The sequence below is a fragment of the Ixodes scapularis genome, unplaced genomic scaffold, assembly GCF_016920785.2.
Source record: "Ixodes scapularis isolate PalLabHiFi unplaced genomic scaffold, ASM1692078v2 PGA_scaffold1__304_contigs__length_218370807, whole genome shotgun sequence".
Taxonomy (NCBI): Eukaryota; Metazoa; Arthropoda; class Arachnida; order Ixodida; family Ixodidae; genus Ixodes; species Ixodes scapularis.
The window spans coordinates 107,270,199-107,282,611 of NW_024609846.1; the positions used below are offsets into that span (position 1 = coordinate 107,270,199).

The window sequence follows — 12,413 nt, forward strand, 5'->3', positions numbered from 1 at the left end:
GGCTTCCTCGACTGAAAAGATCCTGAAGGGTTAGGTGATCTGTCCCAAAGAGCCGTTAAAACCATTTTGAGGGGTGCTCAGGTCATGTGAAGGAGATGGACAGACCCCACAAGCCTCTCAAAAAGCTAAGACGGATCTCTGGCACCCTTTACGAATTCGTAGAGGGTACGTCAGGCACTTTAAACAATTTTGATGGACGTGTCAAACACATCAAACGTTTTTGATGGGTAGGTCGAAACATTTCAGAAATCCTGGCGAGCCCCATAGACAGATTTCCAACAAGGTACTGAAATAACCTGTATAAATATGTGTGCAGGTTGGCCAGTTTAACTCATATCATTTTATCGGACAGAGTACCTGAATCCAAAGTTGTCTCCCCGTATTCATACCGGACCTGTATGCGTACGTAACGTGTATGCCTATAGATTTTGCTCTATGCACCAAGGTGCCCCTTTTGAAGGGATAGCACAAAGCTACCAAGCAGAAACCGCTTAAAAAGAGGGATCTACAACCAACAGAAAGAGAAACAAGACTATCAATAATGAAATGTGCGACGAATATTAGAACGAGAAAGTGGGGATATTTGACTTCCGTTGTTTAAATGAATATATTATACCGGTACACCACACTAAACTTTACCCAAGACTTGTCTCCTTTCCGAGTGTGTATTTGCTGATGTGGCTGTAAAGTTAGAAAGGGTTGTAACTCTTACACTTCAATTACATCCCCTCGTTCCTTCTTTAAAAGCCCCTCAAGTTACCACGGCCACTGGAAAGGGGTACAGAGAAGTTTGTGTAAATTTCTCCGCAGGTGTAAATTTCTTTGCTTTAAAACCTTGAGCATCCGGTCAGAAGAGCGAAACGGCCGATAACTCCGAATATATCTTAAATTCAACGACAATAAGTATTGTGTAGTTATAAAAATTGCTTGTGAGTATCATGTTAAAATGTTACGCGCGAATCTACTCTATAAATCTATAAAACGAACAAATGTCGTGGGTGCGTTCTTCGCACCCACGACATCGACATTTGGCGTCTTGTCATAGCCCTCTGGTGGTAGAACGTGTTCGGTATTGCCAGGCGTTTTAAAAACGAAATTTAGCAGATCCAGAATTCAAATTGATTAGTGATCAAACATATATTTATCGAAATAATATACATACTACCTTGTAATCTCGCAAGACCTAATGTATATAGATATAAAGATATACGAATATCTGTGCACCTAAATCAAATTAGTATCTTGACTCCGTCGGAAACCCAGGGAAACCAAAACTTCCACCGTCACTGCCTAGTTTTTGGGAGGTCTGGAGATTTTTGTTGGATATTACAACCGTAGATATGTTAGTTTTGTTTGGCTCATACACTTTTAGATTTTTTAAGAGCCCATGCAAATGAACATTGAATGTGAGATACTCGCAGAGTATCTCACATTCAATGTTCATTTGCATGGGCTCTTAAAGTGAGATTTCAAAATGCTATTGGGTATACCTGTATGACATACTGGCCTGACGGTACCGCCCACCGGTACGTAGTTATAGACCACCGGTACGTGTTTATAGGCAACCGGTACGTGATACCGGTACCGGTACGAAAGTGCCGGCCGCTTAGCTATGTAATTTATTGTTACCTGTAATCCTTTTGTCAGCGTACCTGTATCTCTTCACAGGCGACCAGCAAACCCCTGTGGGTGGCCTGTATACGATACCGGGTGACCTGTACCTGTTTACCGGAAACCGGAATTTTTATGGGGGTGACCCGTAGGTAATAAGGGTGACCAGTACGAAGCTCTATGTAACAGTATAAAGAAGTACAGGAATTATCAGTGGGGAAAGCTTGCTCACGTGCCACAATTCAGCCAAGATGCTCTTGGGCAGGAAGCTAAAGAAAACCCTGAACCTGATGCGGAAAGACACGGAAAGAAGTACTTTTGTGGCAGATCAAACTTGATACGGAAAGAATTACTTTTGTGGCAGATCAAACAAAAGTTACGGTGTGATCGAGGACTGCGCGAAGGAGCACCTCTTCAGCTCGGGCAGACTCTTTTTGCCCGATATTGCAAAAGAGGTTCTCGTGGATTCATGGAGTTGTGCTGCAGCCATCAAGTTTATCAGTAAAAGTAAAACTTAGTAAGGTTATTGGTTGTGACCGCCATGGTGATAATTTTTGAGAGCGACTTCTTCCACACGGGGCAACAGAAAACAAACTGCACGGGCTCGACATGTTTTCCGGTGAACAGGTGGAAGCACGCACGACATAGTGTTTGGAGTCGGATTCGTCGGCTAAAAGTTATTTAGGACAACGTTCTGAGAACACTGCTAGAAAATGTCCACATCCTTTGTCTGCAACTCAGAGAAATACAGTAATCCGGTACAATAAACTAACGAGAAACCCGGTGAAACCTTATCACCAAAAATTTAGAGCTTAATATGCTTTTTGCTTTGAGTTTTAGATTTAGGAAGTTTGCAAACTCTAATATTAAACAGGAGAGGAGACTTATGATGATGCCAGTTAAGCCACGCTTCGGTGGTTGGTGAAATCATAAATTTTCTGTCATAATTGTAAAGTACACGCTCTGGAACGATGCCTTATGTTCTTTCCTTCACCAGGCTTCCTTGGGTAGCTTCATAACAGTTGGTAACTGTTCTACGTTTGTCACATGCATCACAGAAAGGGGGCGAATGAAAGAGAACGAACCTTACTTTCGGTGCACGAAGCATAATCATGTACAAGGGATTGCAAGAGGGCAAAGAAGCTGAAATGTAAACATTATTCATAATGATTTGAAACAGTAATGGCCGACCCAAGCTGCATAGCAATGGTTAAAAAAAACTAAATCTAATGCGAGAAAGCAATTTCTAACAAAACAAGTGCTACAGTTTTCTTTCAATGCAACTGACAACAATAAAGTGGACCATTCTAAAGGACTACTAGAAACGGCAAATTCATCGCGTGCTCGTCATATGCTTTCAAAAGTGAACTGAAACGGGTTGCCGCACTAGATCGTCAGTTGACGGCGGTTTCAAGCTCGCTCGCTTTTTCTTATCTGTCTTGTGTCTTTTTTCTTTTCTTCGTCATCCTTCTCTTGCCCTTTGAAAGTTAATGAATTATAACAGGCGCCATGACCCTCCTCCCATCGCGATTACTTCAGTTACCAGGAAGGTCCAAAACCTAGTTTAGGCACAACAAAACGCAGACACAAAAAGCACAATTTCAAGATGCCTTCTTCGCGCTTGACTGAACCCGGTGGCTGTAAATCACTCATAAAAACACAAAAATTCAGTAATCTAGCGCTTTTCGAGGAGCTTGATTAACATTAGCTCGTAGTGTTGGTAGCTTTCAGACTTCAGATATAGCGGAGTGTACCAGTATAAGCTCCTACAAGCAGCATTGAAAGAAGCAGAATTCTTTTAAAGTTTGATTAAAGCATACTCCTCACACATTCCCCCCCCCCCCCCCATTAAGATATTTAAACTTGCAATGTCTTAATCATTCTGCTAAACTGGTTGTACACGTAGGCGTGTAGTGTGCGCAATGCATTCAAAACCTCCCAAAGCTACCCGTAACCAAGCAAAACAAATTCTAAAGCAGGTGTAATGCACACGGGACACATGCTGTGCAACCCCAGATTGGATGTAACAAGCGTGCACACGTAGCACGGCTGTAAATAATCGATTTGTTTTTATCAATACACAATCGTCAAAGGACTACCCGGGCTTCTCATAATGATGAGGACAGGATGTTTTGCTAAGTTTGTTTTTAGGTTAGCCACAGTATTAAGATGCTTTCGTTCGTGTCCTAGGATAGACCAACGCACAGACAAAGTGAACGCCAGGATTAAAGACTAGTCCTTTTTTCAGATCATTTTATATTTTAGTAGCTGTTTAATAATACATTTCTGTGCAGCTAAATTGATACTGGGCAGTATGAACGCCACCGAAGATCCATGCACTGATTTCTATGCCTACGTTTGTGGAAACTGGGAAAACTCCCACCCAATGCCTGATGACGAGACACTCCTAGGACATCATAGGATCCTCACTGATAAAGCCGAGGAGGACATCAAACGTACGTTTTCCTTATAGTATTCACTTCACCCTCTTTAGTTCTCTGGGGAATTATCTGTTAAAAATGTATAGCTATGAGGATGGGTTGTGATAATCACCATTTATTGGATTTCATTTCTTTGCCACAAAATACCGATACACTACATGAGGACAGAAGTAGTGGCGGAAGTCGTGTCATTTTATATTCATGCGAGCGATTATTTTATCAAGTAGCGATATAACAATTGTACAACATGCAGTGTAAGATCTTACAACGGAAGATCAATTGCTGTTTTCAGGGTATCGCAGTGCTTACCCAATTGAGATACCTTTACTCGGGCACAATTTCGTCGTCTTCTTCCGCTCATCTTTCATTTTTCACTCGCACTACAAACCGGCATTGTGTGAATATTTATGAGTGGTGTATGGTACGATGCAGCACATTATGTGGTATACATGGATATGTGTTGCGGGCTTATACACATTCGGATATGTACGCAATGAGTAAAAACGCATTTCATGTAATTCTCATTTTATACCTCAGTCTAAGGTGTTCAATATTTATCTTGTAATTATGAATCAACTCTAACTAGCCAAGCTTCCAGTTTTCTTGTTCAGACTGCTAGCCGGCGTTTCGCTACAGACGCGTACCTTAATTTTAGGAAAATCTTGCCTGCCAGTAGCCGGCTTCCCGAAGAACCCGTTTTTACTTCATCTTTCTAGCATTTGCTAAATTTTTCTTTTGTTAAAACGGATTCACGCTTCAAATTAAATAAAAGGATAATTACCACAAACGGTCAGGAAACCATAGAGTTACACTCAGGGCTATCTTAGAGCCGTGAAATAAGCTGCGATTGAGATAGCTTCAGAGTAACAACATTGCATTCATTTTGGTTTTGTTGGTTATTGCTGCCAGTCATCTTAAGCTATATCTTATAACATAGAATACTGTTTTTCGCACTTAAGTGGTGGTCTACGACGGAGCGAATCGATATTGCTGGAGCTTTCTGATCCCGTATCTTAAGCTTGAAAGTTTCATTTTAGAATCGAAACTGTCGCCAATTGCACCCTCTCTGCACCATGAACCAAATTGGCGGAAGCGACAAGCGGACCGGCGAATCTGGGGCGATAATCTAAGGGTATCTCAATTGAAATAGAGTAACTTATATAACGAGCTAATGTAGAGAGAAAATAATATTGTAGGTGCGTATTTCGATTTTGTTGAATCACCATACGGTGCACAAGTTTACAAATATATGTCATGAACCGCAATTCATTCCATGTAAAGAAATAAAAACATTATGAGTCTACTAATTTAGTAAGGTTGCCGATTACCACATTTCACCAACAGTTCATAATTTCCTAAGCCAAAAAGATGACATTGAACTAAGCATGTGTCTTTTTTTTTATTCAGATATTTTATTGAACGCCACGACTAAGCAAGATGAGCCGCATAATGCAACTGATAAGGCTATTCACGCCTACAGAGTCTGTGTCTGCGAAAGTACGTATCTTATTTTTTTATCAAAGGGCAGTGAATTGACGATAACTTTTTTCTACCCTAAAATAATAAAAGTTCTTGCATATTTCAGAGTGTCGTATCTGGACAAAAGCCTCAAGCTTATTTTGGCCGTGTCTAACAAAAAAATAAACGTAACATGCGTACAAGATTTTTGCACGTAGAACAAAAATTAGATGTATTTGGCGGCGGTTGTTTAGCCTGTGAAATGGAGCGGGGAATTCACATTTTGTCGTTACAGCCTTGCAACGGGTTTGCTGGGGGGGGGGGGGGGATAAAATACGTGTTCTACCTTAAAATACATATAGGCAGCTTCATATAGGCAGCTTCATATAGGCATTTTTATATAGGCAGTTATATATAGGCAGTTATATATTGGCATTCTATATAGGCATATAGAAATATAGGCGGAATAAGATTACATTTTATATTTTAATTAGAGGTGTGAGACACTTAAACTTTTATCTGAAATTGAATTTGAATTAATTAGAAGCCAAAACGTTCAATGTCAAGTCAAAAGTGGATATCAAAAATGTTAATAGTGATATCCACAAGACATGAAAACAGCATATATCAGTAGAAGAAAAAACGACAAGTTTTTTATTCTCAAGAGCACATGGAACTAGGAGAGGTTAGCGCGACTAAAAACAATGTTGTGGCAACACTTAAACGACTAGCGTAAGAAAGAGCTACTGATGTGTCTACCCATTCACTCGCAGAAACGCAGCGAGCTGGATGAATTGACGGCTGTGGCTCAAGAGCAACGCCGTGGGGGCGATGGGCTAACGGAAGCGTTGAAGGTAGAGTGAGTAAGCAGGCGGAGTTGGTTGATGCTACACATTTTTGAAAAACCGGAGACGACGGCCGAAAAAAAGAGACAACACACAAGATGTCTCAAAAGCAGCTATTCGCTGTGTGTTGGCCCCTTTTTCCGTACGTCGTCTCGGGTTTTTCAAAAAATGTATAACGGAAGAGACCGGGCTCATTATCGTCTATTATTTGTACTTTGATTATAATTTGCCATATTATGGACGTTCCAACCAAGAACACGGTCTATAGTGGACACTAATACTTACGTTGCTTGTATATTTAGATAGCGGGAAGCTAATCAGCCCCAATGGACATCTGGTGTCTGCGCTGAAAAGCAGACATTTGGCCGGTGCAGTCCCACTGCTAGCGTGTTGTCTTTAGCGTGCATCCCACAGATACATCACTGCACACCGGTATGATGCTCGGTCAGATCAAAATGTACAGCGAAGGGGATTAAGCCAGGCATAGCATCCTCTACACTCTCAAACTCTGGCAGTTCGACGACGGAGCCACACAGTGCCCGGTCGCAGATTTGGAGCGCGGGGATTTGGTAGCAGAGAGAATTTCTCGAAGAACCTGGTATTCAGCGCACAGCTTTTGCAGTGGCGAGGATACGAAACATGGGGTTCTCAAACCCGACGAGAGAACAAACTGTAGCGCGAGGAACACGAGGAGCACGAGCGGACATTTCATCGGTCGGGAGAAGTGTGTTTCGGCCTCTCGCCGCAGCGGGGCGCCCATCACCTGGCTTTCCTCTCATCCGCTGTCTGCCGCTCTACCTTTTCAGTTTTGGTGGCCGCGTCTCGTGGCCATCTGCAAGGCTTTATCAGTACAAAGGAGGCTATGGCCCAGGTCAACGTGTGTCCTTGCTACGTCGCGCTTGCACTCTTAGCCATCGATCCCTCGTAGTGCACAGAGCTGGCTGCAGCAGGTGCTGCAAGGCTCTTGATATTTGAAATGTCAATATGCGTGGATTCTGGGTTTTCGTCGAGCGTACCCGAGAAGTTGGGAGCATGACTGCATCCTTCGAGGAGCATATAAAATGAACTATACTTTTACGGCTCGTGTCTTAGGCGCCAGTTTCCGGGTTCAGCGTCGACGGCGTCGGCGTACTCGCGCGTTACATTGGGACGTTTCCCAAAATTACGTCGCACGTGACGTCACGTATGACGTCACGACGGTGACATTTTCCCGCTAAGTTTGGCGGGAAAATGTTTTGCTGAATTTTGATGGAGATTTTTCCGCTTAACTAAAGGCGAAATTTTTCGCTAAATTTAGCGGGATATTTCTCGCTAATTTTACCAGGGAAATTTTTCCGCCAAACTTAGCGGGCATATTTTTTCAAACGAGGCACCTTCTCCCGCAGAATTGACCGGTATTAGTTTCTGCTAACTTTAGCAGAGAAACGTTGCCGCTAAATTTAGCGGGGAAATTTTTCCGCTAAATTTAGTGGGAAACTTTTTCTGGTATATTGAGCGGGAAACGGTTCCCGCTATTTCACAAAGTGATTCCTTAGTCAAGACTGCCGTATATGCATGCTTTGTTTAGATTCAACCCAGGCCTGTAAGGACTAGTTCGTCATATGAACCGCGTTTCTGGATAATACCTATGTTCTGGCCTCCAGTCATTATATTCGATGCATCGAAATATTTACGATCACGAATGCTAGGATTGTGACAGTCGAGTCAAATTATTGGGAGAATCATTATTCGATTCGAATTCGAAACTGAAATGTGGTCGCACCACTATGTTTATTTTAAATGAGGAGCTATAAATCCAGTAACTAAAATTCGGATGAGCGCATCGACAACAAGGAACAAAAAAGGGCGTAAAAAACAAATTTATTTTATTCGGCTTAATTGTATCGCAAACTTTCTAGAAAAATATAAGTTTTGCTGCAAATATATATGTAGCGGACACTATTTGAATAATTTTATTTATTAAACAGCTGTGGAAGAGGAAAAAAAACTTGGGGACCTGCTGCAATTACTAAAAAAGAAAGGTTTTACCAAGTGGCCAATACTGGAAGGGGAAGCTACACCTTATGAAGACTACAATGAGCTGCTCACTAAAACAGGTTTTTTGCAACTCATTGGTTTTGAAGTAAAACGGGACGCTAAAAGAGTTGAAGAATATGCGATATACGTGAGTATTGAGCACCTTTTGTCCAAACCCTCCCGATGCTTCTCAACGCTTTTTACACGCGAACAATGCCGCTCAACCTCAATGCCGCATTGCAGGCGCTCAAGTTATAGGAAGAAAAACAGAATAAAGTGTTCTCAACCAACGAGTCACGTAATAGAGAATACCCAACCTCCGGAACGTGGGGGGAGGGGGTTGTCAGATCACTCTGGCGACGGACTTGATATCCGAGAGACCTTTTTGCTATTTCCCAACATCAAGTAAACAGCGGCAAATCGCTGTCTCATTTTATCTACGTCCCGTTCGTCGCACTATTCGTATTCAAGCTCTACCGAGTCCCGATATTTTAGAGATTTTGCGTGACAAATCGTTTCATTAACTTCCGTCTCATGCAAAGTCATCGAACATATTTTATATTCAGAGGTAATCGGTCATATGATAGGAAACAACTAACTGATTAAAAAACAACATGGTTTTCGTAAGGGGTTTTCTTGTACTACGCAACTTGTTGAATTTTATCATGACCTTGCATCTGATGTCGACGAGGGAGGGCAAATAGATTGTATATTTTTGAATTTTCCAAAAGCGTTTGACACGGTCTCACACTCACTTCTTCTCAACAAACTAAGAATGTTAAATCTAGACTCGGCTGTGCTTAGATGGATAGAAAATTACTTGTTCCAGCGTCGTCAATGTGTAGTACTGAATGGCAAGAAATCCGATTACGTTGATGTAACATCAGGAATTCCACAGGGCTCTGTCCTCGGTCCACCTTTGTTTTTAATTTATATTAATGATATTTCTGTTGGAATTTCCTCTTGTATTCAACTGTTTGCTGATGATTGTGTAGTGTATAGAAAGATTAAGAGTTCAGATGATGTCGCCCAGTTGCAAGTAGACCTTGATCGTATTCACAGTTGGTGCTCTACGTGGAAAATGAATTTAAATCACAAAAAGTGTGTTAACTTTTGTTTTACAAAGAAAAGGTAACAAATTGAATCTCAGTATTTATGCCCATATAGAAGAAGTAGTCTTAAAAGCTGGCAGGACAATGAATTTTATCCAACGAAACTTAAAATGCTCACAACCTAACTTAAAGACAACTGCTTATTTAACATGTGTTAGACCCATCTTAGAGTATGCATGTGCTGTCTGGGGATCCAGCCCAAAAAACGTTGATTGATAAGCTGGAGAAAACACAAAACAGGGCGGCTATGTTTGTTCTTGGACGATACGGGAGGAAAGAAAGCTGTACAGAAATGAAAAAAAAAAGTTAAACTGGGAACTACTTTCCGTACGTCGGGAAAAACTGCGACTAAAATTTTTATACTCAACAGTTAAAAATAAAATTAAAAATAGCGAGACTTACTTAAAAGAACCCTATAATGTTTCTAGTCGTAATGATCATAGTCTTAAAATTAGAGAGTACCGCGCTAGGACATGCATGTTTGCAAACTCCTCTTTTGTACAAGCAATTGCACAGTGGAACCGGCTGTCTGAAGAGCAAGTGTGCTGTCTCAATGAAGACGTGTTCTTTTCATCCTTGTAACCCCCCCTGCTGTAACGCCCTCGGGCACTGCGGGGTAATCATTGAATAAAGAATAAAGTGTGCGAGCAAGGATGGAAGAGTGAGAGTAGTTTGAAATCGAGCGTGCAGCACCGTGCTTACACAGTTTGCACTGTGTAAACTCGTTTGCACACATCTTCATGTTTGGAGAGTTGCAAGCCTATTACTACTTAAGTCCAGTGCTTTTATGCGCATAAGAATGTGTAGCAAATAAACCTAATACATGTATACACCAGGTCAGTACACGTTTTCAGTGCTCCGAGTAGTTACATTTGTTAATTATATTATTCGTTATTTCTCAAGCTCAACCGAATTGCCTTTCGCTGGCTTACCCGATACCAGCTGCTTCACCAAACTGAAGGAGACAACGGAATACAAGTACAGGCCTACAAAGAACTTATTGAGAAATCTGTGAAGCTCTTCAGGAACGACACAAATGACAAGGGGGAGGAGACACAGAAAGTTTCCGAAGAAATTTTGCAGTTCGAGGCCGCACTCGCAAACGTAATATATTTACCTTTCCTCTATTGGATTGAAAATATGTTATTTTTTTCAATATTTGTTTCAATATTTTGCAACGGGCCCTCCTCTGTTTTTTTTTTTTGTTTTTTTATTTCCCGAGAACACGAGTATTTATGATATTTAGAACAATTCTACGCGTCTTATATTTGCACCAGAACTCAAGGTATTGTATAAAGCGCGCACGTTTATTCATTTGGCGAATACTGAGACACAACACAGAATCACAAGGATGAAATTTCAGGCCGGTTCTACCGAATGCAAATTAATGAGGCGGTCGATACTTTCTACAGCATTTAAAATCCTTGCCTATGTTAAGTGCTGGTATATTTGTCATGGAGCTCTGAGGTAAAGCAAAATTTATCATGGACATAATTCAGTTAAGATGGCAATGCTTATTTTAGCTTGCACGTTATCACAATCATATTCAGTGATTTAAAAACTGATGAAACATTAATGAATAATGGATTTTTACAATCAGTCATTTAGGACTGTGTCATCAGTCTTGAAATCACTGACTGGTTTAAACGCTTTAAAAATTTTGATTTGCATAACATATAGAAAAGTAAGACAGACAATTCGCGAGGTAAATTGCAAGGTGTGGTATGTTGACGTGAGAGAAGAGTTAAGTTACATTAAAGCCAGTGGACATGATATCAAATGTACATCCCAGGAGAAACGCATTTCCTAATAGTTCCTTTTTACTCGGCAAAATATTGTTCAAATTACGTTGAGTTGTCAAAGAAGTAACGTAAATCTGCACACTTATGTGTAACTTATATAGGAGCACGGACTTATGTTTTAAATTTTTTTTTTCGATTCCGCTCTTTGTACTATCGGGGAAAAATGAAATGCGAACAGAGGAGCGCGTGGCTCGCGGTACGGGCTGCGCCGCCTGGAAGTGAACCTAGGGGCGAGGGTGCGTGGCCTACTTCGATGTGTTCACGCCCCTCGACTGCCGCTCCCCCAGCTTCGGCAGTGCGCCTCTCAGTGCGCTGAAAGCTGTTACCGCTATCTTTGCCTGCTCGGCGAGTGCGGCGAGCTGCTTTGCACCGCACGCGCTGAGCCAGCAAAGATAGCGGTGATAGCTTTCAGCGCACTAAGAGGCGCACTGCTGAAGCTTGGGGAGCGCAGAGGGAGGGGCGTGAACACGTCGGAGTAGGCCACGCACCCTCGCTCCTAGGCTCACTTCCAGGCGGCGCAGCCTGTACCGCGAGCCACGCGCTCCTCTGTTCGCATTTCATTTTTCCCCGATAGTACATACTGTGTTTTGTAAATTTATTCCCTCTCTCTGCACTCTGATTCTGCAAACTATATGGTTGGGCGTCAAAATAAGAAAGACGGGAACATTTGGGCACCCATCCCAAACACGGGAGCTCTCCAGGCTTGTTTTTACGATTAATTAAATAACTAGACAGAAATAAAAACAAAAACTCTAACTAGTAAAGAAATACTGTGGAGTAGATGTCAAGCCCATAAAAATGCAGACCCTCATTCGACTTTCATTTTTCATTCTTTTTAAGCTCACCTTATTAAGCGTAATCAACAGTAACTTGTCGTCGATCTACAACGAAGCGAACATCTCAATTTTGTCCGAAAGGTCTCCAGAGGTAAGCGGAACGCGAACTTTAATAGTCACTTTTATGACAACGCGTTTTCCACCTACTTATTAAGGGAGCACATTGAAATCCTTTTTCTATATGTATGTTTGTTGGGATAAGCCGGAACCCGTACAGTACTCGTACATCTCGATTAATGAGCTGCATCTGGACGTGACAGAACAACGTGCACTTGGTTACATTGAAGGGAAT

The 12,413-nt window shown here is 41.7% G+C and overlaps 1 protein-coding gene across 1 annotated transcript in view; it reads left to right on the top strand.

Moving 5' to 3' along the window:
- LOC120841963 (neprilysin-1-like) overlaps positions 1–12,413 on the top strand; it is a 118,628-nt gene that overhangs the window by 44,808 nt on the left and 61,407 nt on the right. Inside the window, exons 3-5 of the mRNA XM_040212951.1 lie at positions 3,906–4,067; positions 8,323–8,519; positions 12,126–12,212. Of these exons, the coding sequence (XP_040068885.1) occupies positions 3,906–4,067; positions 8,323–8,519; positions 12,126–12,212 (446 nt within the window). The remainder of the gene's footprint in view (positions 1–3,905; positions 4,068–8,322; positions 8,520–12,125; positions 12,213–12,413) is intronic.